The 26,742-nt window shown below is 49.9% G+C and overlaps 8 protein-coding genes and 1 non-coding gene across 9 annotated transcripts; 5 read left to right on the top strand and 4 right to left on the bottom strand.

The window, feature by feature from the left end:
• Positions 1–4,299: 4,299 nt before the first annotated feature.
• Positions 4,300–4,753, top strand: COL26b_008010 (uncharacterized protein; the record flags this gene model as incomplete). Its single annotated transcript, XM_053180785.1, has 2 exons — positions 4,300–4,652; positions 4,738–4,753. The coding sequence occupies 2 exons, from the start codon at positions 4,300–4,302 to the stop codon at positions 4,751–4,753; spliced, it is 369 nt and encodes a 122-aa protein (XP_053035307.1).
• A 3,498-nt stretch (positions 4,754–8,251) lies between these two features.
• On the top strand, positions 8,252–9,619 carry COL26b_008009 (putative secondary metabolism biosynthetic enzyme; the record flags this gene model as incomplete). The annotated part of the gene is made up of 2 exons (XM_053180784.1): positions 8,252–8,563; positions 8,615–9,619. 2 exons carry the CDS (start codon positions 8,252–8,254, stop codon positions 9,617–9,619), a joined length of 1,317 nt encoding a protein of 438 aa, XP_053035306.1.
• A 460-nt stretch (positions 9,620–10,079) lies between these two features.
• On the top strand, positions 10,080–10,169 carry COL26b_008008. The gene has a single exon. It is a non-coding gene; the product is annotated as a tRNA-Phe (tRNA).
• Positions 10,170–10,357: 188 nt separating this feature from the next.
• COL26b_008007 (uncharacterized protein) lies at positions 10,358–11,333 on the bottom strand (the record flags this gene model as incomplete). Its single annotated transcript, XM_053180783.1, has 3 exons — positions 10,358–10,749; positions 10,804–11,183; positions 11,239–11,333. The coding sequence occupies 3 exons, from the start codon at positions 11,331–11,333 to the stop codon at positions 10,358–10,360; spliced, it is 867 nt and encodes a 288-aa protein (XP_053035305.1).
• Positions 11,334–12,012: 679 nt separating this feature from the next.
• COL26b_008006 (uncharacterized protein) lies at positions 12,013–12,989 on the bottom strand (the record flags this gene model as incomplete). The annotated part of the gene is made up of 2 exons (XM_053180782.1): positions 12,013–12,396; positions 12,462–12,989. The coding sequence occupies 2 exons, from the start codon at positions 12,987–12,989 to the stop codon at positions 12,013–12,015; spliced, it is 912 nt and encodes a 303-aa protein (XP_053035304.1).
• A 4,148-nt stretch (positions 12,990–17,137) lies between these two features.
• On the top strand, positions 17,138–18,960 carry COL26b_008005 (uncharacterized protein; the record flags this gene model as incomplete). The annotated part of the gene is made up of 4 exons (XM_053180781.1): positions 17,138–17,618; positions 17,674–17,915; positions 17,968–18,354; positions 18,412–18,960. 4 exons carry the CDS (start codon positions 17,138–17,140, stop codon positions 18,958–18,960), a joined length of 1,659 nt encoding a protein of 552 aa, XP_053035303.1.
• A 1,954-nt stretch (positions 18,961–20,914) lies between these two features.
• Positions 20,915–22,273, top strand: COL26b_008004 (uncharacterized protein; the record flags this gene model as incomplete). The annotated part of the gene is made up of 1 exon (XM_053180780.1): positions 20,915–22,273. The coding sequence occupies one exon, from the start codon at positions 20,915–20,917 to the stop codon at positions 22,271–22,273; it is 1,359 nt and encodes a 452-aa protein (XP_053035302.1).
• Positions 22,274–22,466: 193 nt separating this feature from the next.
• Positions 22,467–24,281, bottom strand: COL26b_008003 (uncharacterized protein; the record flags this gene model as incomplete). Its single annotated transcript, XM_053180779.1, has 5 exons — positions 22,467–23,023; positions 23,098–23,230; positions 23,318–23,458; positions 23,657–24,142; positions 24,195–24,281. 5 exons carry the CDS (start codon positions 24,279–24,281, stop codon positions 22,467–22,469), a joined length of 1,404 nt encoding a protein of 467 aa, XP_053035301.1.
• Positions 24,282–25,143: 862 nt separating this feature from the next.
• Positions 25,144–26,180, bottom strand: COL26b_008002 (uncharacterized protein; the record flags this gene model as incomplete). Its single annotated transcript, XM_053180778.1, has 3 exons — positions 25,144–25,338; positions 25,399–26,070; positions 26,136–26,180. 3 exons carry the CDS (start codon positions 26,178–26,180, stop codon positions 25,144–25,146), a joined length of 912 nt encoding a protein of 303 aa, XP_053035300.1.
• Positions 26,181–26,742: the final 562 nt, after the last annotated feature.

Raw genomic sequence — 26,742 nt, 5'->3', positions numbered from 1 at the left:
AAACAGCCAAGCATACCCATGTTAGCTACTTCCTCATGAAACTAATGTCCATCGGAATGGAGATATACTAGGCTATCAAAACGCCGTGCCAAATTCACAATGAGCGTGGAATTCTTGTAAGAGATCTTAAGTCCCCCATAATCACATAGCGGCCAATTATCTTAATGCAGAAATGTGAAATCTACTTTCAAAGCCTGCAGTGTGGTCCCATTTCACTGCTCGTCCGGATCTACCGAAAGTCACCAAACGCAGGGCCACAATGAACGCAGTACAACACTCCACCTTAACAAAATGCCATGACCAGAACAATCATAGTTGCAGACCATCGAATACGAAGGATGTAATCACCTTTTCATTTCCTCGGTTTCTAGAAGACGTTGAACGATTTTGTCACATTCTAGATGCACCCTTCTCAGCATCAACTACGACAGCCATCCTGAGGGCATATCACACTCATTTTCACAACGCTCCTGTGGGATGGCGAGCCACCTCGAAGGATTCCGCGCTCAACTATCGCTTCTTCCAAGCCGCATCAACCGATGTCGTTGCTACCGCCATTAAAGCAGGCTTCATCCAGCACAGTCCCCTGACGGATTTGGTGCAGGCTTGGAGTTCGCTTTTCGACGGGGAGGTACAGCAATGGTGTGACTTCGACACTTCAAAGGGGCTCATGAAGGCATGGATGTTTCTAGGTCAGACGCGTTATATGGAAGACGTTATTGATCTTGACTTCGTTCCACACCGGATTCGCCGTCACCTTGGCAATTTCAAGGACCACGAGCTGAACAGAGTGAGGACTATTGCTGTCGATTGGCATTCTCGAACGATCAACATTTACTGGCGTGTTCCAGGACCCCTCAGCAAATGTCAAGCTGATGGACTGCTCCGATTAGCAGCTTGCCAGCCATTAGCAGAGGACGACGTTGCGGTGATCAGTACACTGTCAAGAGCAAACGACGGCAGCTTTGCCTTTGCCCTCACATTGGCTTTTGATACGGGTGAAATTGAAAGAGCAGCATTCTATGCCACCAAGTTGTCAAGAGACGATCTTCCTGCATTAGATGATAGACTGGAAAATTTCATTCAACATGCACCGGACTATGATCCGCACGAATGGATCACTATTGGCTGGGGGTTTGTGAAAGACGGGAAAAGATATATGAAAGCTGAAAAGAGCTACTGTGGAGATTTCATGGGTGTGGTGAGGGACATGATGATTAAAGATCCAAATATCTAAACACGAACACTTTGTAGCAATCGATCTCACTAGCAAAGGGTCTTCAAATGTGCCTTTATCTGGCTCACGCTGTGGAACTTGGGGAGGCAGCGCCTGGGACCGAAGCGTAATGTTTCAAATTGGACGTATGTTGAACTCTATACCAAGAAGGTTTTATGAGTGTTCCTTAAGAAAGGCGATCTCGGAACGCATTTCCCTACGACAAACACAAAATTTATTTGTACAAATTTCGCCAACAGTATTAAGGAGCACCAAACTGTCCTACGCAATATCATAGCGTAAATCTATCGCAATGGCTTCTTCGATCTCGAAAACCCAGGACCTGAAGGAGTTGCGCCAGATCCTTCACCAAAGCGTCGACGACTTACTGCTGGAACTCGAAAATGACGCGCGAAAGCCGCCTTCTTTAGATGAATTGAATACGGATACTCTTCTTGCACCTCCAGTTGCTGAGAGTGCTAGGCAATCTATTGTCAGAGCTTGTGAGAAATTGACAGCATTGGCCCAGGGACCTATGGGTGTAAGTCCTGTTTCCCCTGAAAGATCTCCTACCACATGTCTCTATCATGTGATGGAGCTCCCATGTCAATTTTCTTTGACTCTAAGATAATACAGTGGATGATGCAGTCAGCTGGGGGACACGTATTCCCTGCCGTGCTCAACACTGCACTCGAACTCCGATTGCATCAACTGGTCTCCACAGATGTCCAAAGTCCAAGTACCTTGCGTGATCTGGCAAAGGACAGCGGTGGTTCCCAAGAGCTGATCAGTATGTGAACCACTCGCTTTCGAAGATCCGAGTTGATACATTCAATAGGCCGTCTACTCCGATATTTGACTCAACGATATGTTTTCCGGGAGGTCTCACCGGGTCTTTATCTTCAAAATGCAAATTCGATTATCTTGGAATTACCGGGCGTAGAAGCCCTGATGGGACTATGGTATGATACGACTTTCAGCTCAACCAGTATAACAGAGATCTCATTGAATTTAGTTCCGATGATATATTCCGCGCGGGATCAGCCTTGTCTTCCACGATGAAAGAGAACGATTTCAAGGTAGACAACGGAAAGAGCGCCTTCTCAAGGGCGTTCCAAAGTATGTTGAATGAACTGGATCTTTGATAATGCCCAAGAGACTGACTATGCCCCAGCTGATCTAGAATCATTCGATTACTACTACAAGCAAGATCCAGATCGAGGCCGCCGATTTTCCCTTGGAATGACCCCTTTCACAGGATCTTATGCATCAAGCCTCGCACTATATCGATTTCAAGACCTTCAACCCGGAGCTCTTATAGTGGATGTAGGCGGGGGAAGTGGACACGTCTCAAGTGAAATCGCCAAAGCAAACCCCAAGCTCAAGTTTATCGTACAGGATCTCGAGGGACCTATCCTCCTCGGCAGGTCAACCTACAAAGACTCTGGATTGCCTATCGAGTGGCAGATACACAACGCATTCCATCCGCAGCCCGTCATGGGAGCTGATGTGTACTTCATGCGGCGCGTATTACATGATCACTCGGATGCTATCGGTGCCAATATTCTGAAGATGATATGCGAGGCGATGGATCAAAAGTCTCGCATACTAATCGAAGACATGATTGCCCCAGATCTTCATGGCGAGGATAGCGAATGGTTCATCAATCACGCAGACATTGTTATGATGATGATGCACAATGCAAAAGAGCGAACTCTCGGGCAATGGGAATCCTTGATCAAAGCCGCCGATGAGAGATTGAGTATCGCGAAAGTATGGAAAGCACAGGGAGACAGAAAAGGGGACTGTGCAATAATCGAGGTGAGCCTCGGTCCGTAGATTGAATGCATGCAAATTTGATTCATCTACGGCACAGCTAGTTATGCACTCTGAAGGCTGGCTGCCCAACTGAAACCTAGTATCAGTGTTTCCTTGAGGCGGATTGCAGCCGCCTTCCTAGATATCACCAGCGCATAGTTAACAAAAAGATCATCATCAATAATCAGTCTTGACGTTAGTCCCCGCATTAGAGACCATGCGGCCGATTGGATGTTGAATTCGGATGACTAAAAACATTCTGACTGTCCCTATGGCAACCAGCCACATAGGATGCACGTAAAGATCATCGGGCAAAGCATTTTGGGAAGTCGATCCATCCAGAATACGAATGATTCGCGTGAAAACCGGTCCAATCAAATCGAAGATCTTGTGGATGATGTGAAATGGAACTGGCCGAAGATCCACGTTTCCATTTCATCGGGCTTTACCAAACTATAATCGAACATCCGATTTTATCGGCACTTCTCAAACTATAATCAACTGCCTAATCTGGAGATCAGCCCCCGGGGTGACTATCCGTTTCTCCTCGTCCGGCAGTGCCCCCTGGCGGGACCTCTGTTCCGACGAGTTGCACAAGGATTCCTGGTCACCTAACTCCCATAGTGCAAATGACGAAGATGTAGACATAAGATAAGACAAACATCAAAGAGACTCTAGGATAGTCAGACCTTGCCGTAGAGGTGACGATGCCTAAATCTTCGTTTGCTATTGCGATGATCCGTTCTGAGTTGTCGAATGCGACTATCGCTTTCTTGATCCTTTGCATTGTATACAAAACTATCACCGTCTTTCACAGTGCCTTTTTCGGCCCATTAAGCAAATTTCCTGGACCGAAGTATCGTGCCTTTTCCAACATATTCGAAATCTGGTCAATTGTCAATGGCACAGATAACATCGACCGGCCAGCGCTCCATAGGAAGTATGGACCAATCGTCAGAGTAGCACCAAGCGTACTTTCCTTTGCGGGCGGGGACGGAGTATGGAAGGACATTCATGGGTTCAACGTCTCAAGAGAAGGCGGTATCATCAAGGAACCAGTGTTCTACTCAAAAATCTTCGCCTTCACGGATGTGAGCAATCTCATCACAGCCAGAGACCATTCGATACATGCCCGGCAACGAAAGGTTCTTGCCCGATCATTCAGTAACACAGCGCTCATAGACCAGCAACCTATCTTCCATCGATGGGCTGAGAAGTTTGTTGACAAGTTGGCGGGAAAGGCTGGCGCCGGCAATACAATCGACATGGTAAAGTACTTCAACTGCACGACATTTGACATCATGGGCGACTTGACGTTTAACGAAGACCTCAATATGCTTGAAGAAGCGGAGTGTTCTCCATGGGTCGAGTCTATCTTTGGCTCTGTGAAAGCTGCGACTTTCCTCTTGGGGGTCAAGACCCACAGTCGAGCGGCGAGGCTGCTGGCAGACGCTTTCCTCAAGTACAATCCGGCTGTCCAGAGGAAGCAGATCGAAAACTGGATGTATTGCGCTGAGCGCGTCGAAAGACGACTAAAGCGAGAGCCTAAACATCCGGATCTATGGTCTAGAATCCTCGGAATGGAGAAGGAATCAGAAAGCCTCACAATGGAAGAACAGTACGCCAATGGGTTCCTTTTCATGACGGCGGGAACAGAAACCATTGCTTCAGCACTTTCCGCAATCACCTTTTATCTTCTTCAGAATCCACAACATCTAGAGAAGGTTACGAAGGAGGTTCGTCTGAGATTTTCAACATCCGAAGATATGTCACTTGAGGCATTGGCAAGTCTGCCGTACTTGCAAGCAGTGATCCAAGAAGGGGTAGGTTTGCGTTAATGCTACTGACTGCTTGCATGAAAGTCGAAGGACGTCCTCGTTAACCTGCCGATAGCTTCGTCTACATCCGCCGCTACCAATCATGTTACCTCGAGTGATCCCAAAAGGAGGTGCACGGGTGGCGGGAGAATGGATACCTGGAGGCACAATTGTTGGCATCCACTTTCTATCTATGCACACTCAGAAACTATATTTCAAGAAACCCCTTGAGTTCCACCCGCAACGATGGCTTCGTGACCCCGAATTCGAGAACGATCAACTGGACATGGCTAAGCCGTTTCTAATGGGACCATTCAATTGCATTGGAAAGGTTTGAGCCCTCGATGCTTTCCTGGATACCTTGGGCTGACGTCAATTTCTAAGGATCTTGCTATGCATGAACTTCGATTGGTTAGTAACATACTCGTTACTTCAACGTACTGTTATTTACAGGCTGGCTGGTCATTCTCCCCAGCAACATATGCTAATTCTGTGTAGCTTTTGGCATCTCTGTTCCTGAACTTCGATGTCCGATTGACCCATGAATCTTTCGACTGGAATAAAATGAAGGTTTACACATTGTGGCAAAAGAAGCCTCTTTTATGCGAATTGCTGTCTGCGAAGACCAAATCCTAGATTATAAATTAGATGTTGCTCCGCTCAGCCTTTGGTTCATACTGATGCTAAACATGGTGTATGATACCCATCAGTGACACAGAAGCTGCTGAGTGACAACATCAAGATCCAAGGGATGGTGGCGTGGGGAAAGACTTGGAAGAGCTATCAGCTTTGACTCTGATAATCAACTTCCAATAACAGTTTTCTTCTATGCTACAATCACTCGATCTGGGATTTACTGCTGGATGAATATGTACCTACGTTGCAGCTACCCGCTAGACTTAGACTTTTTATTGTGATCTTCTTCTCAGCCCTGATGAAGGATGGCAGATTTAAGGTTGAACATCATCCAGACGTAACCCTTCATGCTTCTCGTCAAAGCTTGAGCATGCACCAGTCAAGATCTCGTCTACCAGTCTACATGGATGACTGGCACAGGTAGCTCCAGAAATGTTATACTTTGGCCACCTTGGGGAACGAAAGGTACGCAGAGCAGTCCTTGTATCTGAGATCCCGTAGCCTATACATGTATGGTCCGACAAAAGCTCCAGTAAATCATGAAAGTACATTTGCTTGGTTAAATGTCCCAGCAGTATCGCAGAACATTCATAGTTGCAGCCGACTGTGCCATTCCGTAACGAGTCAAGAAGATTTTGAAGCTGAGCAGCGACCGGACGTATCAGCTGTATCCTCTGAGTTTCGATTGTGTCTGTGATTGTCAATACCCATGTTGGATCGTTTGGCGCAGCATGAAAACATACCGATGAGTAATTGAGGGATGGGCAGCTCGAGCGTGGGAACAGGGCCTTTGCTTTCAAGAATGGCTGTTCTCGTGACTTGGTTGAAGATGTTCTCTTTTGAGAAAACCCAAGACACCAGTATCCACAAAACTAGCTCACGGTTGCACTGGGTAGGAAGGTCATTTTTGATGCCGTCGATCCACATGTCTCCATACAGTTGGACAGCTTCGTGGCAATCATAGTAGTCAACCAAGGTTGCTATCTTGGCCAACATTTCGAGGTCCACAAAACGTGGAACATGACTGTGCTTTCCGTGTATGATTTGAAAAAGTATCAGTAGAGCATCGACATCCCACTCCGTTGTCTCAATGTGTCGCACCCGCTCAACAGGATCTTTAAGAGATTCTTTCCAAGGGCCTGAAAGTTTCTTGTTGAAGATGGACGAGGCTAACATGAGATGTCGAGAGGAAAGAAGAAACCTGCACGGGGGCGGTTTGCCAAAACCGTCCATGTCGAAAGGGTTGTCGATGTTCAGCAGCTCCGGCGGGAAAATTGACACTTGCTTCGCATCGTCGAACCAGTCAAGATAATACGACGAGTATTTTGCTATGACCGGAAGCTTTTGATCGCTGTAGTATAATCAGTCATTAGAGCATCCTAGCATTTCAAATACAAACAGCATACCATGCGTTCAGGTGCTGCACAACAGCATCTTCAGATTCATCCCAAACTGCGAAAGGCGCATTTGGATTACGTAGAATGAGTTCGACATCGCCGTCGGGATCAAGTTGATGCACCTCTTCGCAATGCATACTGAGCAATGAGTCTATGCACAGGCATAGATTTGTAGAGTGAGATACAATCAAGAATCATCTGAATGGGAACAGAGTGGCAATATCTGTTGATATGGATGAGCTTTTTACATACCTACTAGGTAAGCCTGGCAGCGTTGGCGGGGATGAACTGCGGGCATGTGCCCAGCCTGAGGTGCCTGAGCACTTGGGTGACAGAATAAACGGACGACTTTTGAGCGCACCTTTTTGCTCTTACTATTTCATTACGCCCAGCTTCAGAAAAACGATATTTATTAATACTGAATTATTCTTCAGAGAGTAAGGTATTTGTTGAATTTTCTTCAATTCTTTTCTTAACCCTCGTTACGGAAGTGTAAGTGTTGAAGTTAGGGATAGCTCAGGAAGCGGCCCTTTTTTTGGTCACCCGAGTGCTGAGATACATCACGAGCTAGTGTTGTTAGCGTTGACCCCCTTCCTGTTAACCCTGCTGATTACCAGGCAACCAAGGTACCCTGCATTGGCTTTGTGGATGCCATCTGCAGGCAACAGCACTATGGGTAATAGTGTTTGAAATCCGCATTCTTTCCCATGGGAAAAAGCGCCTACACTAATTTTTGGATCACAGGTAAAGCCATACCTATTCTGACATCAAGATTTCGACGGAGACCGATGAATGTCTGCGACGCGAATGAGCTCGGGAGTCTCTAGACTTTTGCTTCGCGAAATCCAAGTCAAAAGAATGAGCTGGAGCTAGAGGGAAACAATGTTATTTTCGTCATCTTTGTGTGCTTTTTTTCTTCTCTTTCCCTTGTTGATAACCGTGGAAGACAAGGTTCGCGGCGGTCATACCACGTCAATTCTAACCGTTGTTCCGCTATGCAACCAATGGCTTCTCCGACATATTGGAGCAACGTTGAGGGTGAAATATCGACGTACGAAAATCGAAGATGGGGGGAGAATGATTCAATAATCATCGTTGATTATGCTACGAATGAACAATTAAGTTTTCCGAGGCAGACTCAACCAGGCGCAATCTTGCTCCGCGGAGCTTGAATTGGTTCACCACGGGCAACTGGTGCCCGGCCCCGCAATGCCCCGCTTCCCGCGGTAAACCAATCGAGACTTTGAACTCTTATCACGAGAATAAATACTCAAGGTCGAAGAAGGCTTGATTTATCCCGTGCAATTCATTGAGACACTTTGCGCCTTCTCATAGAACATTAGAGCATCGATAACACTCCCCTCGTCATGGCTTCCGAAAGCACCGCGGCCTTCTGGGCCAAGACCGACAAGTATTTGATGTCTACGGGCGTCCCATACTCACCCATCATCATCACCAAGGCCAAGGGAACCAAGTTGTACGACGCGGAGGGTCGCCAAATTTTGGACTTCACGTCCGGCCAAATGAGCTCGCTTTTGGGCCACTCCCACCCTGAAATCGTTGAAGTCGTCCAGAAGTATGTTGCTGAGCTGGACCACCTGCTCAGCAACATGATCACACAGCCGGTCGCTGATCTCGCTGAGAGACTCGGCAAGCTTCTTCCTGCGCCTCTTGAAAAGGTTCGTCGGCTCATCCTTCATATTTGTGATAGTCGCTGACTCAGACCGTAGTCCTTTTTCCTCAACACCGGATCGGAGACAACGGAGGCCGCGATCAAGATGGCCAAGCTCCACACTGGCAAGTTCGAAATCGTCGCCATGTCCGCCAGCTACCACGGTCTCACATCCGGCTCCGGCTCCGCAACCTACTCCGCCGGCCGCAAAAACGGCGGCCCCGCCATGCCCGGCCAACTCGCCTTCCCCGCACCCTACGCCTACCGCTCCATCTTCCGCAAGCCGGACGGGTCTTATGATTGGGAGACAGAGATGGACTTTGGTTGGTCAATGATTGACAGGCAAAGCGTCGGATCCTTGGCTGCGTTCATCATGGAGCCTATTCTCTCCACCGGCGGCATCCTCGACCTTCCCAAGGGCTACTTGAGGCGCCTGCGCGACGAGTGCCACAAGCGCGGGATGCTTTTCATTCTCGATGAGGCGCAGACCGGCGTGGGACGTACGGGTCAGATGTTTGCCTTTGATCACGATGACGCAGTCCCCGATATTCTCTGCCTGTCCAAGACTCTTGGTTGCGGTCTTCCCCTCGCGTCCGTCAGCACCACAGCGGACGTCGCGCAAGGGTGCAAGAACGCAAATTTCCTGTGGCTTACGACCCATCTCAACGATCCTCTCACAGCTGCTGTCGGCAATAAGGTTCTTGAGATTGTCGTGCGCGACAACATCTGCCAGAAGGCCACTGAACGCGGTGAGCAGCTCCGCGCGGGCCTGCTGAAGCTTCAGGAGAAGTACTGGTGCATTGGAGATGTCCGCGGTCGCGGTCTCTTGCAGGGTATTGAGATCATCTCAGACGCGAAGACAAAGGCTCCTGGGTCGGAATTGGGGCAGGCTGTCTCTGACAGAGCCATGGAGCTGGGTCTGTCATGCAACATTGTCAACTTGCCTGGAATGGGTGGCGTGTTCCGACTGGCACCCCCTGTGACTGTTTCACCAGAGGATATTGATGAGGGACTGAGGATATTGGACGAAGCGTTTGAATACGTTTTGAGCCAGCGTGCGTAATGAATAAGGTTACGGAGAGTTCTTTTCGCGAACCTCGTCGACCAGGTAGCATCAACCCCCCACCATACCAATAATCCAAAATTCAAGACGACGTCAATCGTTACTGTATTGAAAGTTACTCTGAGTGGTGGTCAAGACTTAATATTGATGGACTCATGGATGAGTTGAAGGCATGAATTGTGGAGACTGCGTTCATGACCGCGCTGTCAACAATCTGTCTTCCAAGTCAGTCATTTGAACATACTATCGGGAAACCCATGAAGTTGGGTGTTTTATATCTATTACAGAGAGAGAAAGAACCGATACAATCTTTAGCCCAGCTTAGATTACTTCCACGTCGCTTGGTCGGCCATGGAGACCATCTGGTCGCAAGAAGTGGGCCCAACACCTCGTAGGGCTTGCAACCCTAGCAATGATCCATAATCTCAACTGTGACCTTGTGGTTTAACATCAACCGGCGGCGGACATAGCTCAGTTGGGAGAGCGTCAGACTGAAGTTAACTTCATTCACTTGATCTGAAGGTCGTGTGTTCAATCCACACTGGCCGCATGGTATCTTTTTGGCACATTTTTGTTGCTTGTCCAACATCTCTATCTATCAATGGCTTGCTCCCTTTGCAATGTCCTCACCGTCCCGATCATACATGTTTAGGCAGGTACCTAGCTAAGCATGTTATGTATGTTTCTTCCTTTCCGATGTTCTAGTTGTGTTGAATGTACTGGCCAGCGCACTACCTACTACGCCTTGCCTCCACTGCCACAAATATCGATCCATTTTTCAGTTTCCTTTTGCAATATCTCTATGCCGTCCTCAATCAGTTGCGTAAACGGCTTGTTTACATTCTGCTTAAGATGGACGTTCCAGGCCTCTAGTAGCAGCTTGTTCACGTTCAGCTTGATCGCGCCGTTTTCGATGCAGCGCTTCATGATTTCAGGAGAGAAGTCGTTCGTTCCGTGCAGTGCCATCAACACGCGGTTGTCGATTTGCTTGTTGACCTTAGCAAGTCTCTCATAGTCCAGCTGGGGACCTTTAGGGCCATAGTCGCCGTGGATATTGCCGATGCTGGGGGCCAAAAGGTCGATCTCGGCATTGATGAAATCCTCCACCTCCTCAGGGCTGGTGAAAAGAGCTACACGAACCGGTCAGCTAGGTGTCTGAACATGAAAGAGATTTTGCGTCTTACCCTCCAGATCACCGGTGTCCGCAATACCATCCTCGCCGCCGTTGATGCGTCCACTCTCGGCCTCAACCGCGATGCCGTGGTCGTGGCAGACGCGGGTAAGAACCTTGGTCTTGGCCAAATTCTCTTCGTGATCGTAGTGACTCATGTCGACCATGATAGAATCGAACGGCAAGTTGCCGGCAATTTCTCTGATCTGGTTCTCATCCTGGGCGTGGTCGAGGTGCAACGCGATTGGTACGCTGGATGACTTGATGGCTGCCGCTACGGCCCAAGCGAGAGTGGGGAGCTGCGTCACAGCTGAGGGGAATAGCAGAATCAGGATGGGCGATTTCTTTGCCTCGGCCGCTTTAACTACAGCAGTAAGCTGCTCGATGTTGTAGCTGGGCTATGATTAGACATTTTCAAGCTCTTATTAGACAACAACGAAGAGCTTACATGACGACACCGAGAACGCCATATTGCCCCTTGGTAGCAGCGTCGAGAATCTGCAGGGTGCGGTTTTGTGACTTTTTCTCGGACCAGGAAGCCATTTTCAGGATAACTAATGGATTGGATGTTGGGCTGCAATGCTACGATAGTCGTGTGCTATCTTAGGCAAGGGGATATGAGCCTCTTATGTTCGAGCTTTTGTCATCGACGTACTCCTCGCGTTTGCGAACTGCCCCGCGTCTCGAAGGACCCCGCGTCCGGCTTTCAAGCCGACCCCGTCATAGTCGGGTGAAAGATACGTACCTCTCTCGCATCGAGGTCGTCCCTCACAATCCAAGCCTTCTCACCGACTCCTCGATGCGAAGACACCGGAAGACTCTCAACACACACTCAAGGTCAATTCTTGAAAATCTTAGTCTGGTCATTTTAATACTCATATCAACCTCTCATTGATCTTGGCCTCGGGTCTCCATCATTGTCTTTCTGTCAAGAAATACAATTTCCCACGTCATCGGCATTCTCGCCGATCATGTTCGGAGTTCCGGGGGAGCACGCCGACAGGCCCAAGTTACAGTGGACGGACAAATCTACAGCTTATCACGCGGTTTAATCGCTCTTTGAACAAGACTGTATTACCGTACTCCGCCAGTTCCTGTCTGGATTATTTACTAGATTAAAGTTGTGGTAATATGTGATAGCGACTTGACGCCTTTAAAAGAACAATTTCTGATTAATACCCACCTCCCTCTAACTCCGTTGTGGAGTCCTCCATCCATAGGCTCAGGGCAGTTCGTGGCGGTTGGCAAGGTCGTCTGTTGGCACTTCATGAACAGGGTCCTCGTATGGCGCCTCAAATACTTGGTTCGCTTCTGCTTCAGCCGCCCGTTGACTCTCCATGTAGTTCGGGGGCTTTGGGCTATAAGCGCGCTCGCGCTCGACTTCTTGGTACTGCGGTTCTTGGTCTGTGACAACGTTCTTGGGGGATCTCCTCTTTCTCCACAACAAAGCCGCAGTCCCCGCCAGAGCGATGCCGCCGATAGCAGCCCCGATACCGATGCCGGCTGCCGCGCTCGACGAGAGACCGGCTCGTGAAATATCTCCATTGGGACCGATAGGGCCGTTAGGGCTCATGGGAAACCCAGGTATTGGCGGGAAGAAAGTTGGCTGCGAGAATTAGGGAGGTCCTTCATCACCCACTGCTTGAAGCTGCGCGAAGGAACACAGCTTACCTCTGACTGGTAAACAGTTGAGTAAACGCGGTTGTTGACAGGCCTATCGCTTGTCATAATCCATCGTTGAGCAGAACTAGAACTGTTGTTGTCGCCGGTCCCTTCAACTTTGCTCGCCATAAACAGGTTCGAGCCCTGATGAACATCGAGGACACGCCCGGTCCCGTTTGCAGCGTTGAGAAAGTCGTATGTGCCGTCTCCCCTATCAACAATGTCCCATAGCTGAGGGTCTTCAGCATTCGTCCTTCGCATGCATCCAACTGTCTTTCCATCATCTGTTTCATCGGAGTCCCAACACACTGAGAGCTGCTGTCGCACGCTTGTTGCATTCATCCTCATCACATATCGCCCCTTCTTGGACTCGACCGGCTCGAACTGCCACGCCATGAAGCGCTTCTCATCGCATGAAGATACTCTTGGGCCATCTCTTGTGAGTTGCAGACAGGAATCGATGGGCTGGGAGACGTTGACGTAGCGTTGTGAAGTAACGATATACCACGCATTCGAGTCTAGGTCCGCGGCCGACATTTGCGCAGAGATTCAGAAGGGATTGGGGAAATCGAAGATGGTTCAAACAAGCTCTCGGCAAATCTTCATCTGAATCGGTATGCGTCTGGTCAATAAGATTTTGAGTGATGCCCGAAAATGTCACCTCTCTAGGCGCCTTGAAGATTAAACGATGTTGTCAAGTCGAAAAAAGAAACAGAAGTGATAGACGATACGAAACTCGGGAGGGACATGGGGTACGGGCGAAATACTGTCATTCTAAAATTGGCGCTGTGACGCGCTGTCGAGTGGTTGAACCCCATACACAGACCGACTGAACGGCCTTTTGACGCTCTTCACCTACGTACGTCTCTGGTCAACGGAGAGAATCCGCTTGGCTGCAGCTGCGCACAGATACATCAACGGCCGAAGATGCGACGATTTTCGGTATCCCATACGGCAAACTTGTCCCGGAGGATTTTGCCGAGGTCTTGGTTTTGTCAATGCGAGTAGCACTTCATAGCTGCTTTCAGGTCACATAGCTCACCACTTTCGCCTTCTAAGCCCTCATTGATCCGGCACGGAGCCGACAAGATTGGACGAAATCGCTGAGATAAGGTGGCAACGTAGGAGAGTGAACGAGATGAACTGCGGTTCTGGCGCATGTCTAGACCGTAAATCCGGGGTATTTTCAGACGTAAAGAATATATATCAAATTTGAGGATGCCTTATACTGCTAAGAGATCGTTTTTTGTGGATACGAATTGAATGCGGCGTCCACGGGTATCATTCTATTTAATCAAAGTTGTTGCTGAACTGCTGCCATGTTGTTGAGGGTGTATCATTGTTAAAACGTAAATCAAAGTCATCATAATTCGCCATCACTAGCCCGACTTAATTATTCTAACTATCGATCATTGCATATATGAATCCTTTTGGATTGACTCGATTTTGCTCTCGCGCCCTGGCACTGCGCAAGAGCCCGGTGTTTCTTTTAATTGGTGTCGGTTTCAAGAACCACGCCTTGAATTGCTTCGTTGTGAACTATTGAGCTATGACGGTGCGATTTACTGTCAAAATGAAGAAACCAACAAATTGCCACTTGGGGAGTTCCAACGTGAGGAAAGGCAGATATTTAATCGGATTGCGGAACGACTTGCAAACCGCAGCTCAGCCTGACATCTGCAGCAAGTCACCCATCCAGATTGCGTGTGACACGAGGTGACTTGCAGACGGATCGGCGACGCTAGATCCTCTTGGTCAGCTTCGGCCCGTCACCTGGTCAATAAAGCCACCAAAAATGCGACGGCGGCTGTGACTAAGATGGGTGTCTCCCGTCAGCCTCAATCAGCACCAACTGAAAGGGCGGGTGATGCGTTTCTATTGTCCGCAGTCGTACGACGCGAAACTAAGACGGCAGTTTCTGAATTGAATGCGAAGTTTCAAAGAGTCTCAGTCGCTGTCTCAGTCGCTGTTCTCCTATTGAGGAAGCTGGAAGTCTTCCGTCTCACGCAGTTGAGAGTTAATCGGCACTTTTGCCGAGACTTCACAGGCACACATCTCACTAAAAACGCCTAACTGGTGGTCAACCTGCAGGCGAAGCTACCGGGGTTGGTCGCCCTGTTGGTCGATTGAGGTGCATAAGCAATAGGCGGCTGGCTGATGCCTACGCGACCGATGACCAAAATGGACCGGGGTTTTCATCAGCTCTGGGGCATATTTGCGGCGGCCATATCCGCTACAGGCGTAATTTCGTGACAGGCTTCAGCCTCTTCATTTTCTTGCTTATCCTCTCCTGCGAGATATTGCGACGAGATAGATGTTTTGAAGAAACCAATGCATCATGGAGCCGCCAAAAGATTGGACACATGAGACGGAAATTGCGGCCCTAGATGAGGTCGCATCCGCTGTAGACGACAGCCCGGATCGCGTCCGACCGCGCGACTCTACCCTACACCAGACGTCAGAGGAGACACATTACGGACAGCCGGAGACACCACGACCGCACAGCAGATCCTCGCACTTGGACCCGAATCCTGGTTTTGCACATATCGATGGCGATGTAAATGGACCTGGTTACAATGATACCTTGGTTGACATTGTTTGCGTTCCGTGTCCCGGCGCAGATCCCGTCGACACTTGGGCCCGCGACCCACTTCCGGAGGGATACTTCGGGAGACCCGGTGAGGATTTGCCGCCGACTGCCGTGAAGCAGCTTGCCGGGGCCAGCATATTATCTCCGACGATCAATCGACATCTTAAAAAGACAACGCATCTTTGGGTGCGGCAGGGTATCAGGAAAGAAGTCAGCAAGGCCAGAGTGCTACTTTATCGGCATCGAGAATTGGTTGAAGGGGTGACGTTGGAAGACTTGGCGGACGACTTGATCGAGCAGGTTTGGAGCGTCAGATACGGAAACGTGAGTAACACTTACTTCGTGGGTTTGAGCAGAACTGAATGGTGTTTAGCAACGATCTCGTCCCCTATTCTTCGTAGCACACAGTGTTGGAGGTTTGGTAGTCGAGTTGGCTCTTCTGAGAGCCACCAAGAATCCACACTACAAGCCTTTTATGTACAACTGCCATGGCGCCACATTCTTTGGTGAGTCCCATGAACCTCTCGTATGATTCAGCCTATTGATAATTTTCCCTCAGCTACTCCGCATCGCGGATCAAGTTATCTTTCCATGAACAACCTGAAAGACAGCATTCAACGCCTGTTGAGGCTTCAACGTCCCTTGCCGCATTCTATCTCCGATGAACTTAGACTAGGTCACAAACCACTCCTGCGGATGCACGAGGACTTTGCAACTATTGCAAGTGAGCTGAGGATTTGGACATTTATGAGACAATCGACTCCCAACTTTCCGGGTCAGGGTCGAAAAATCACGGCACCGCCAAGGAAGTCCGATTCGGTGCTCCCATTGTCTCTATCAAGTCTTCACTCGTCGGTGTCCGCCAAGAGCGTGTTTTTGCCCTCGATAGTGAACACGCCAACTGCGCATCATTTGGACAAGGAAACACCGAAATCATGGGCAGCTACTTGACGGAACTTGCTGCCGCGGTCAAAAAGGCCACCGATCTCAGCTCTGAGTACATCCACACACCTCTTAGCCTCAAGAAGCACGTGAAGGTTGAGATCATTGGGTTTTACGATGATCCGGATGCGCAAGTGGAGTCTGATATCCGACTTTACTTTACGAAACTTCATCTTGAGGAGTTTCTGGAAAAGGGCCCAGAGAGATGTTTGGAAGAGCGCCTGAGGAGAACGACGCTTCGGCCAAGATCAGATCCTGTCCCTCACTCACAAAGTCAAGAGGATTCACAGCAAAGTAGCAGTGGCCTTGGTATTCTGCCAGGGTTGCAAGAGCTGGGAAACAGGCTATTCAGGTCACCTTCGAACGCCGGGAGTCCACCGAGGACTTCCGATTCGGAGAGCCAAGGGTCACCCCCAATTGTTGTAACTAGGCCCCCAATGGCTGGAGGTTCCAACTCTTTGCCAGTTGATTCAATGAGGCGGATGGGTTCCCTCACTGTCCCACCACTTTCACCGCCAGGATTCAACCGCCCTTCGAGCCGGAGTAGCAACGCCGAGAGTACGAGATCTGATCCGACAGAGTTGGAATTGTCACCCAAAACGCCAGACCCTGGGTCAGGACTAGGACCTGCTGCGGAGATCGGCGTCGAAAAGAGCCACTCAGAGCCTCTATCCAGGCGTCAAGATAGACAGTCTCGGGTCTCGGCCATGGAAGATTTGACAGCAGCTGCTGGATTCTCTAGGCCCGATCCTTTGGCAAGGAAGTTCATGTGGATTCATACCCCTTACACGAATCCCTCCTGGGTCAAGGTATGCCCGAAAGAATCATGTGTAAGGTTCTCTCTGACCAGATTGTTCCAGGATGTGTTCAGAGTGCTTGCGAATCCCCATGATCCAAGTTTTGCAAAGGTTTTCAACAAGGATAATTGGACGGCAAAGCATGTCATCGGAAGGCACTCTCAGTCGCAAGCATCCTTCGTGAAGCCGACTTGCAGCTATATACCCGCCGGCTCAGGTAAAGACCCGACAACTTTGAATGAGCATGATGATCTATACTGACGCGATCTCCAGCTCCTTCTCCACACCCATCGCCCAATCTCTCTGGTCGCGTCAGCCCTGCAGCTGGGCCGTCATCCTCTTACCTGTACTTATACATGCCTTACCTGCATTTTGACACCTACATCGACGTTCTTCAACGGAGAAAGTTTATCCTGCGTCGTATGCAACATGGTCGGGCACGTCCCGTTCCCCGCGAGATAGCCGGCCTTGAGTCTCCAGAGTTGAGGATGATATGGGAGTATATCGGCTACGACCCTCCACTTAACTACCGACGCACGTTAGACCAGTTCGCGTACCCGTCGCTGAGAGATACGTGGGCGCGCGATGATGACCAGATGCTCTACAAGCTGACTAAAGACCGGGCTTCTGGTGGTGCTAATCGGGAACTGATGACCTTGACGAGGAGGCAGACCCTCGGATCCACCGGGAGTCCATTTGACAGGCTGTCGCCTTCAAGTACTGGACTGCTGGAAGAGGAAAGTGACAGCGACGATGAGACTGAGGATCTGGAAGAGGTTATCAAAGATGGAAAAGTTCTCATGGTCGACCAGCTATGGCTATGGGCCATTGACAAAAGTGAGTTTTCATGGGATTAGCGCATTGACTGACGATGGTGTTAACGGGTCAATAGAAACCTTGACGACCTTCTTCTCGAAGCGAGAATCTAAAGCAAAGGAGGGCCCTCTGTTCGGTCAAGCAGACTTGAGAAATAGTGTCTATAACGAACTCAATGGCGACTTGACAGGTCGTTGCGAAAATGCGCTTGACCTGGCGGCATTCGTCGTCTTACACGCTGTCACCGTACTGCTCGATCGAGCTTCGCATCCTGACTTGGAAATCTTCAGAATCTTTGAGGAGGCGATAAGCATGCTTGTGAGGACCATTTCTGTCATCTTCTGCTTACAGCCCTCGCTAACTAGTATAGACCGAACGCATGACCTCTTCATTGAAGCGCTTTCGCATGCAGACTTTCAAAGATGCAGGCGTAGATTCCGACTCGGAAAGCAATCGACCTGAGTCCATCAAGAAGCGTCACAAGAGAGAGCTTCAAGAGGCCGAGCGCGAGAATCGAGAAAACACATCCGCACTAATGGAGCTCCGAGACTTGGAAGACGAGTTGAAATCGCTCGAGAGACTCTTCGAAGCGCAGGATGCAGCAGTAAAAAACATGAAGAGCATAGTTGAGAGCGAAGAACTGAAGATGCTGACCCGGAATGGGAGGATGTACCTTGAGGAAGCTCTTGGCAAGTTGGACGAATACCGAAGTCAGACGGCCGAAATGCTAAAACGGGTAGACACAACACGCAACGATGTGAGTACTGTGACAAACGCTTAAAATTCTATGCACCTGCTTACATGAATTTCACAGTACGAGAAACTTCTCGAAATGGTTCAGCGTCAGGCTCAAGTAGACGAGGTTCGTTGGTCCCGTCTCCAAACCGAGCTCGCATCATCACAAAATTTGTCGGTCATGATCTTCACGACGTTTACCGTCATTTTTCTACCGTTATCCTTCTTTACGGGCCTCTTCGGCATGAACACCACGGACTGGGATAGTGACAAAGGCACTCTTCCTTCGCTGAGAGATATTGGGGCAATCTCATTGCCAGTCTCTATCTTCCTCATCGTAGCCGCGCTTGTTGGCGCCTTTAGTTCACGCGTTCAGGAGGTCGTGCGAAGTGGATACAAGGGCGGCAAGAAGGTTATCGTTTTCGCGTGGTCAGGCGTTAAGAAGGTTGTTCCCGAGAAAAGGAGGGAACGCCGGCGGCAGCGAATCGACAATCAGGAGAGGGAGGAGCGGAAGACAAGGATGAGAGACCGAGGATATGACTTCTGGGCAACTGTCAGGAGGGAGAGGGGCAGCGAGTATCGAATTCCTGAAGTGAATCGCAATAAGGCCAGCCCTCACCCAACGTAATTCCGCGGACGTTATTTAGCCTATAACGAGCCCAGAAATGAGGCCGAGTCGTTTGCAAACGACACAAGAATTTGAGTTAGGAAACATCTAATTGTGGGTATCGTATTCGCGTTGATGTTCGAGCCAACAAGATAGCAATTAGAGAACACCCTAAGGCCCGCCAAGCGAAACGCGAAGACTTCGGAAGAAGCCTTTTTTATCAAATAAACCGAGACGCAGTGGACGTTGGGTCCGAAATGTCCCATCGAGGCCACCATTGCCGAACCATCAATAGGTTTAGAGTTGGGTAAGGACAAGGACCTTCCCCGTCGCAAGTCTGCTAGGCTGCGGTTTGAATTGAAAATACTAAAAATATTGCGCGTACTTTGCTGCAACTAGGGGCGTAGTGAAAGCTTAAACATCCCGAACGACTAGTCAGTCCCCCTATTCTCCGATTAACGCCGGGTTGTGATGCCAAATCAATGAACGTATCAATAAGTAACGGAACCTGACTGAGTTGCGTGCATGCCAACGTGGTCGCAACCAGTTTATGGTCATTGCTGTCTAGGTCGAGAGATGAGTTTCCTTGCCCTTCCAGGTGCCGTAACAGTTAGCGTCGACTGAATCGTGCGTCACAGTAAATGTCAACCCTGAGCTGAGTGCAGTTTAGATCCGAAGCGCACTTGCGTGCAGCAAACCAGCTGATCCGTAGAATCCGCGGGAACGGAAGTATGCTTAGTCGCCGCCTAATCATTAGATGAATGTTCCTGCGCTTAGGCTTCCAAATCGTGGGCGATGAGGATCCCTACCTACCTTTGGAACCCGACGAAATATTATGGGCCAATTCGAGGGTTAGATCTGGGGACACATAATGTTTGCCGCGCCACTGTCTCGAACATGCCGTGGGCGGGAACATCCTTAAACTCCGGGGTCTAGCGCCAGGCACGTTGCCATCGCATCGGGAGGTCCGAGTACAACAATGCTCGCCTGCTCACAACGGCGCAGACAACACGCATGAACCGTCCATCCGATGGATCGACGAACCCCTTGTCAGGCAATCGGCGCTGATGTCCTGAGACTCCCAATGTCAGATGACAAAGATCGCGCCCGCGAGCGTCGTTGTGGGGGTTCTGGAAGACGTTTGCTCCCATTACACCGGCGACTTTCGAGATCGTTGGCTTGGGCCAAATTGAGTTTTCTCAGGATTTTGCTGTCGACTCCGAGACGTGCGAGCTGCGAAACATGCGCGCGGCGCAGGCCCCACGCGGTATAGCACGGGTGAATTTCCCTGTGGTTTTTTTTCTTGAATAGAGGTTCATATCATAGTACGTGTTGTCTGGCTTCCTCATCCCACCGGTGGATACTGCTTTGGTCCTCGTCCCTTTTTCGCGCGTTCTCTAATTTGCCTAGGGCTACTGTGCCGGGCACGACCCGATACTTCAAGATGCTGGTATCATCGGTAATTATTTTCTTATGCGCCACTCTCATTGAGGCACTCCCATCCAGACAAGTGCAGGTCGAATACATCAAGGAGTTGCCGATAGGATGGACGCAATCACGACTCGCCGATCCTCAACATCAATTCCAACTGTCTATAGCCGTTGACCGAACCGATCACGTACACAAGGCACTGTATAGCGTCTCGACGCCCGGCCATGAGTTGTATGGGAAGCATCTTTCGAGAGAGGAGGCTCAAGCCCTTCTCATGCCTGACGATGGGTCTCGGGATATGGTGGTCAATTGGCTCTTGGATCAGGGACGTCTCGATCAATCCGCGATTGCAAGCGATGGCCACTGGATCAGAGTTACCGCTACGGTTGAGAAAGCCAATAGGCTGCTAGGCGCCAAGTATTCTTGGTTCAAACATGGCGACAGTGGAAAGGAGGTCTTAAGGACCCTAGAGTATTCGTTGCCGTTGGAGTTGAAGGCCAAGATATCGCTAATATCCCCGACGACACGATTTTGTTCGCATCCGATGATGCATCAAGGACCCCAAGCTCCGAACACCGACGACGCGTTACCGTCCGAGGAGCTTCGCAAGCACAAGAGAGCCTTCTCTGGGGTGACCAACGAGCCTCTGTGGAGATCAGCCGCAGCCGTCGATCCCCCACCGTCAGTGTCCCGAGCCCAAGTTGACGCGACGTGCAACCGAACCGTCACACCCAGCTGTGTCAGAGCACTCTACAATGTCCCTGCAAACGTTCCTGTCAGCAAAGCTCGTGGTCTCGGTGTATATGCCTCGCAAAGTCAGGTCCCAAAATTCGCAGACTTCGCCCTCTTCGCGAAGAATATCGACCCGCCGTCCGCCGGGGTCAACTTCTCCTTTCTAAGCATCAATGGCGGCGTCACAAGCCAGGATCAGAATCAGTTGTCGAATGCCGAGTTGAACTTTGACATGCAGTACACTGCGTCTCTCTCGAACCCCGTGCCTAACATTGTCACCGCCGTCGCTGGTGATGGTCCCATCAAGCTGGAGTTGGGAGGTCAACCTGGGGATACCACGGAGCCATGGCTCATCTGGCTCGATGCCATGCTCAAGCTTCCTGATGATCAGCTCCCTCATACTATAACCACAAGCTTTGGCGAGAACGAACAATCCCTGCCTGACGGCTACATTCAGCAGATTTGCAATCAGTTCGGTGCCCTTGGTGCTCGAGGCGTCACCATGTTCGCTGCTTCGGGAGACTCTGGGCCAGGAAATACTTGCGTGACCAACGACGGCACCGCCAGTACACGCTTCAACCCAGTCTTCCCCGCGGTATGCCCCTTCGTCACCGGCGTCGGTGGAACAAAGAACGTAGCTCCTGAACAAGCGTTCCCTTTCTCGAGCGGTGGATTTTCGGACAAGTTCGCCAGGCCAGCATACCAAGACCAAGCTGTTCCTCCGTACCTCAAGACGGTTGGCAACAAGTTCCAGGGCCTCTTCAATGCGTCGGGCAGAGGCTTCCCAGACGTGAGCGCTCAAAGCTTCAATGCGACGTTCTTCACCGGTGGTCAGCTTGGCGGCTTCCAAGGAACGAGTGCAGCGGCACCGATCTGGGCTGGCACGGTTGGTATGGTGAATGCCGCTCTCATCCAAGCCGGAAAACCTCCGATGGGGTTCATCAACCCATGGCTGTATGGCGCTGGACTCCAAGCCATTAATGACGTGAAGGTTGGTGCTTCCACTGGGTGCACGGGGACGACTGCTTTTGGAAGTCAACAGTTCCCGCCTCAATTTGGGGCCAAACTTGTGCCAAACGCGTCTTGGCCCACTGCTCCCGGCTGGGACGCTGTCACGGGTTTGGGCACTCCGGATATTGGCAAGATGCTTGCATTGAGGATGGCAATGTGATCAGGTTGTAGCTGCGCTAGAACAGAAAGTAGACGAAGCGATGTAAATCCAAAATTAGATGTCAACGGCACAGGGAAGTGAAAGCCTGTCTGAATTCTTCACATGTCCCAGTCTGATGTTTCTATGGAACCATGTTCGAGGCGTAAAGTAACCCAAGATACTAGGTACTCTGGAAGAATCCTGAGGTGTTTCCTTACCTCCGAACAGGATGCAACTTGATCCACAATGGCATTTTCTCCCAAGCCATGAAAACTTTCTGATCCATCCAGTCTTCTTTTGTCACATTTTCGATGTCGAACTGGCAGACGAGCCGAGCAATGATAACCTTGATCTCGGCGTAGGCCAGGTTTCTTCCAACGCACATCCGCGGGCCCAACAGGAAAGGTTGAGAAGCGTCTCGCTTATCGCCAGCAAATTCGGGATCTTTTCCCAGCCAGCGCTCGGGGATAAATTCGTCCGGACGGGTCCAATTGGCAGTACTTCTGTTTGCAACATATATATGTACACCAACAGACACACCTTCCGGGATGAACTCGCCGTCGATGGTAGCACCACCGGGAGGTACGATGCGATTATGTGCTTGAGGTGACGGCGGGTAGATACGAAGACCTTCCTCGATACAAGCTAGGAGATATTTGCAGTCGTTGACGCCAGCGAAAGTGATTTCACCCTCGTGCGCGAAGGCCGTGCGGATCTCAGCGGACAATTTCTCCAAGACCCGGGGGTTAGTCATAAGGAGCCAAACGAGACCTACGATTTCAGTCGGATTAGCGGGGGTTCTTGGGGCTTATTGCTGTTAAGCCGACCAGCACCGCACAACTCACCTGCCAAATGAGTAGAGGTTGTCTCGCTTCCGCCGGCAATCAGAAGCTGCGAATTACCCTCCAGTTGGTCATAAGACATCTTGCCTGACTTGTAGGCCGCAATCATTTTGTCCATAAAGTCCGGCACCGTCGGCTGTATCTCAAGACGATGATTGACCTTTTCCTGTTGGACTTTCCTTAGCCGCTTGCACCCACCCTACAGCACTTGTAGAACACATACCTCCTGAAGCCGTGTCAGGGTCTTAGCATCCGAGAGGACCTTGAGTGGAAACAACCACAGCCCTACCGGGAAACGAAGCAGGAGTGGCAAGTAAGAGATCGCTTGGTAGTAAGCGAAGAACTTGGCCAAAGACAGGAACATCTTCACCCACATATGGAGAGTAGATGTTATCAGACAATCAAATGACTGCCCAAAAGCTGATGTGGCGGAGTCAGATAATGAGGGCCAAGAGCGACTTGGCTTGAGGTAGACTCACTGAGAAAGCCGATGAAGTCAAAAGTCAGGAACTAAATTCAGGTCAGCACAGCATACGTCTCGATGACCGGCAAGAGCACGCACGTTGAACCACTTCAGGATATCCACTGGCTGCGTGCCATTCTGTCCGTCTTCCTGCACTCTCCGAAACATGAGGTCGACAAATTCTTTCAGCACTCCCTCTTGCTCTCTCATAGCTTTCTCAGAAAAGCCGGGTGCAAGTAGTTTACGGATGAAAGGATGGTAACGTCTGTCGGCGTTGAGAATAAGGTGCCTGCCCCGGAATCCGGCGAAGAATTTCTGGTCCTTCGCAAACTCGAGCTGCCCCGCCTTGGGTGTGTAGATTTCCTTCCATTGAGGAGTGTCGCTGTAAGACAGACCATTCGGAGAGGTTCGGACGACGGGCCCATACTTCTCGTGCAGCTTGAGAGTATCGTCGGGCTGTCTGCCTCCAATGATAGCCGATACGAGCCATAAAGGGGTTCCAGCAGCGAGGCGAGGGCCCGGATACTTGGCAAGAGGGTGAAAGAAGAGATTGTAAATGCACACGGACGCGAAATATGCTGCAGTCTGTGATTTGTGGATGAGTTTAAGTGGCATAAACAGTTTTGTCGCGACTTACTAGGGCTGAGATGCCCGAAACTGCGACCCAGGTACTCGGAGGTTTGATTGAGCTTGCGTAGAAAGCGGCCACGTCTTTGAGCGGCATCTTCGAAGCTTTCTAGTTGAAGCTCGTAGGAAACTAAATACTATTGACGCACAGTTTTAACAAGGATTAAAGAGAGACAATCTCGCAATCCTGCAATAAACTTTGTCAGCTTGTATTCGTGGTGCATGCTTTCCCCTCACATTGGGAAAGCCACGATGCATTATCATAGATGTGCAAAGTTGTGCAGGTTATTGAAGACATTTATTGTACATACCATAGGTCTCAGAAGTAGGATAGACCCGTTTATGCTGGTGCGGAAGATTCGCAAATATCTGAGCAGCTTCAAAGGCTGCGTAGTTAGATCCGATAATGGAACTGCAATGATGTGGCCTGTTGGATTGTGATGATTGGGCTTAGCTGGTACTCAGCAAAGAGTACGCTGAGAAGACACTTAGGAACGGGCAGGCTGTTGACGTAGGGCAAAGCAACCTAGTAAGTTTAGGCGAATCCTTCACAAGTCTTTCTCATAAAGAATGAGTATACTAGTGCATTCAAATACCCTGTCAAAGTGCCTTAGCCGGTGCCCGTGTACGAAGTAGGTAGCTGATGAATTGCTAGTGGAGAAGTATGGTATCATTAGCAGCTCTTCTGGGAAACCCAACCGAACAGTCCAATGATTGAACGTCGGTTACTATCGAGTGGATGCGGCTAGGGACAATGAAGAACAGCAATGGCTGGTCAGCTTATGATTGCCTGCCTAAAAAGCTGGGGCATACACCAGCAACACAGAGTGTTTGGCAAGCTGCGCATTCAGCTTGGAACAAATGAAAACAAAGCAGATGGTAATGGGCTGAACAGACCCAGGACTGCAAACTTGATACGATACACGGAGGATATCCTATTGGTCCCAAGCCGCCCATTTTTACTTGTCTGTCGAGCCCTTATCTCTGCTGTCAATATTCTTGACCGCGCTAAGCCCTGCCTCTGCATGGCTGTCGGCGTCAACAGCCTCAATAACCTGAATCTGCTTCTTGGAAAGCCGCCTATCCATGAAAATGAGGACGGTGACCCAAATCATCATTGCAATGCCAACTGCAATCATCGCAATCATTCCTTTCTGTTCAATATGTCAGTTGAGGACTCTTGATGAAACACATGCATGCCCCTGACTACTCACTCTGAATTGGGGCGCATCATCTGCTCGGAAGAAGATGAGCGGCCACCATGCCTGAAAACAGTTACCCGCCGCATTCATGCAGGCAATCACGCAAGCCCTAAGAGCAGGGGACTCGTTCCGCATGGAGTCATTCGCCCACGCGAAGAACGTCGCTTGAATGCAGTAAATAGACCCTGCCCAGTAGTAGGCCCCAAACTTGGCTGCAGTCGACGTGGGCGCCAGGATGATAGCAGCGTTCGCTATGGCCGTGAAAGCGACGTAGTAACCGGACAGCCACCTCCGGCCCCAAATGTCGGTACTAGTCGCCCACAGCAGAGTACTGACAACACCGACTGCTTGTACGCCGGTTGGATAATTGTTGCGTTGAAATACAGTGTAATGCTCCGTGGGGTGAGATTGCATGTAGAGGTTGAGGAGGGACTGGTTCGACTGGGACTCGGAGGTGTTGCCGAGGATCCATAAGAAGCAGAAACCGTAGAAATACCACGAGTGCAGGATTCGGGAGATAAAGGACCAGGTAAGAATCTTTTCTCCCTCCTCACGAATCGGAACTCGTTCTTGGGCAAGCTTGATCTCTTCTTCGCTAAGGTAAAACGCTGTCGTGGTACTCGGCGTGTCTGGGAAGAAGCAATAGCCGTAGATGGCAACAGGCAGAGTGATAATTCCGGAAATCTGATGTGGTTCTGTCAGTGTCGCTTTCATCATTGAGGTGATCATTGAGGTGCAAAAGTACTGACGATGAAGAGCCACTTCCATCCCGGCATTCCGTGAAGGCCATTCATGGAGGAGTAGATAGCCGTCTGAAGGAAACCACCAAACATGCCCCCAGCCAAACCACTTGCAGTAAAAAGTCCCGTTCTTTGTCCTAATTCTTTCTTCGTATACCATGATCCGAGGATGTACTGTGTGCCGGCAAAGATGCACGACTCGAAATATCTACAACGATATAAGTTTAGTATGTGATTGCAAAGGAGTGATTGTATTAGAAATAATACCCTTGAAAGAAGCGAATCACCATCATGTGTTGAGGGGTCTTTGCAACCGCATTCAGCATGGTGATAATCGCCCATGTCGTGATCATGAAAGGAAAGAACCTCTTGGGCTTAAAGTAAGTCAAGAGCAAATTATTTGGGACAATCCCACTGTGTTAGACACCAAAGTTAGCATGTGTCTTGTGAGAGCTCGGGACTAGAACTTCTGTCAACTGACATGAGGTATGCGGTCGCATAAAGTGTTGTAACTTCCGTAAGCTGGGCACCTTTAAATCCCAAATCCTCCCTCATTCCAGATACGTAAGCTTGTGTAATACTGGCTCTGTCTAAATAGTTCCTGTTCCGTCGGATA

This window comes from Colletotrichum chrysophilum (assembly GCF_026319265.1).
Source record: "Colletotrichum chrysophilum strain AFK26 chromosome Unknown scaffold_67, whole genome shotgun sequence".
Classification (NCBI taxonomy): domain Eukaryota; kingdom Fungi; phylum Ascomycota; class Sordariomycetes; order Glomerellales; family Glomerellaceae; genus Colletotrichum; species Colletotrichum chrysophilum.
Note: the sequence above shows the minus strand (reverse complement) of the source record. Positions and strands in the feature narration are given on the sequence as shown.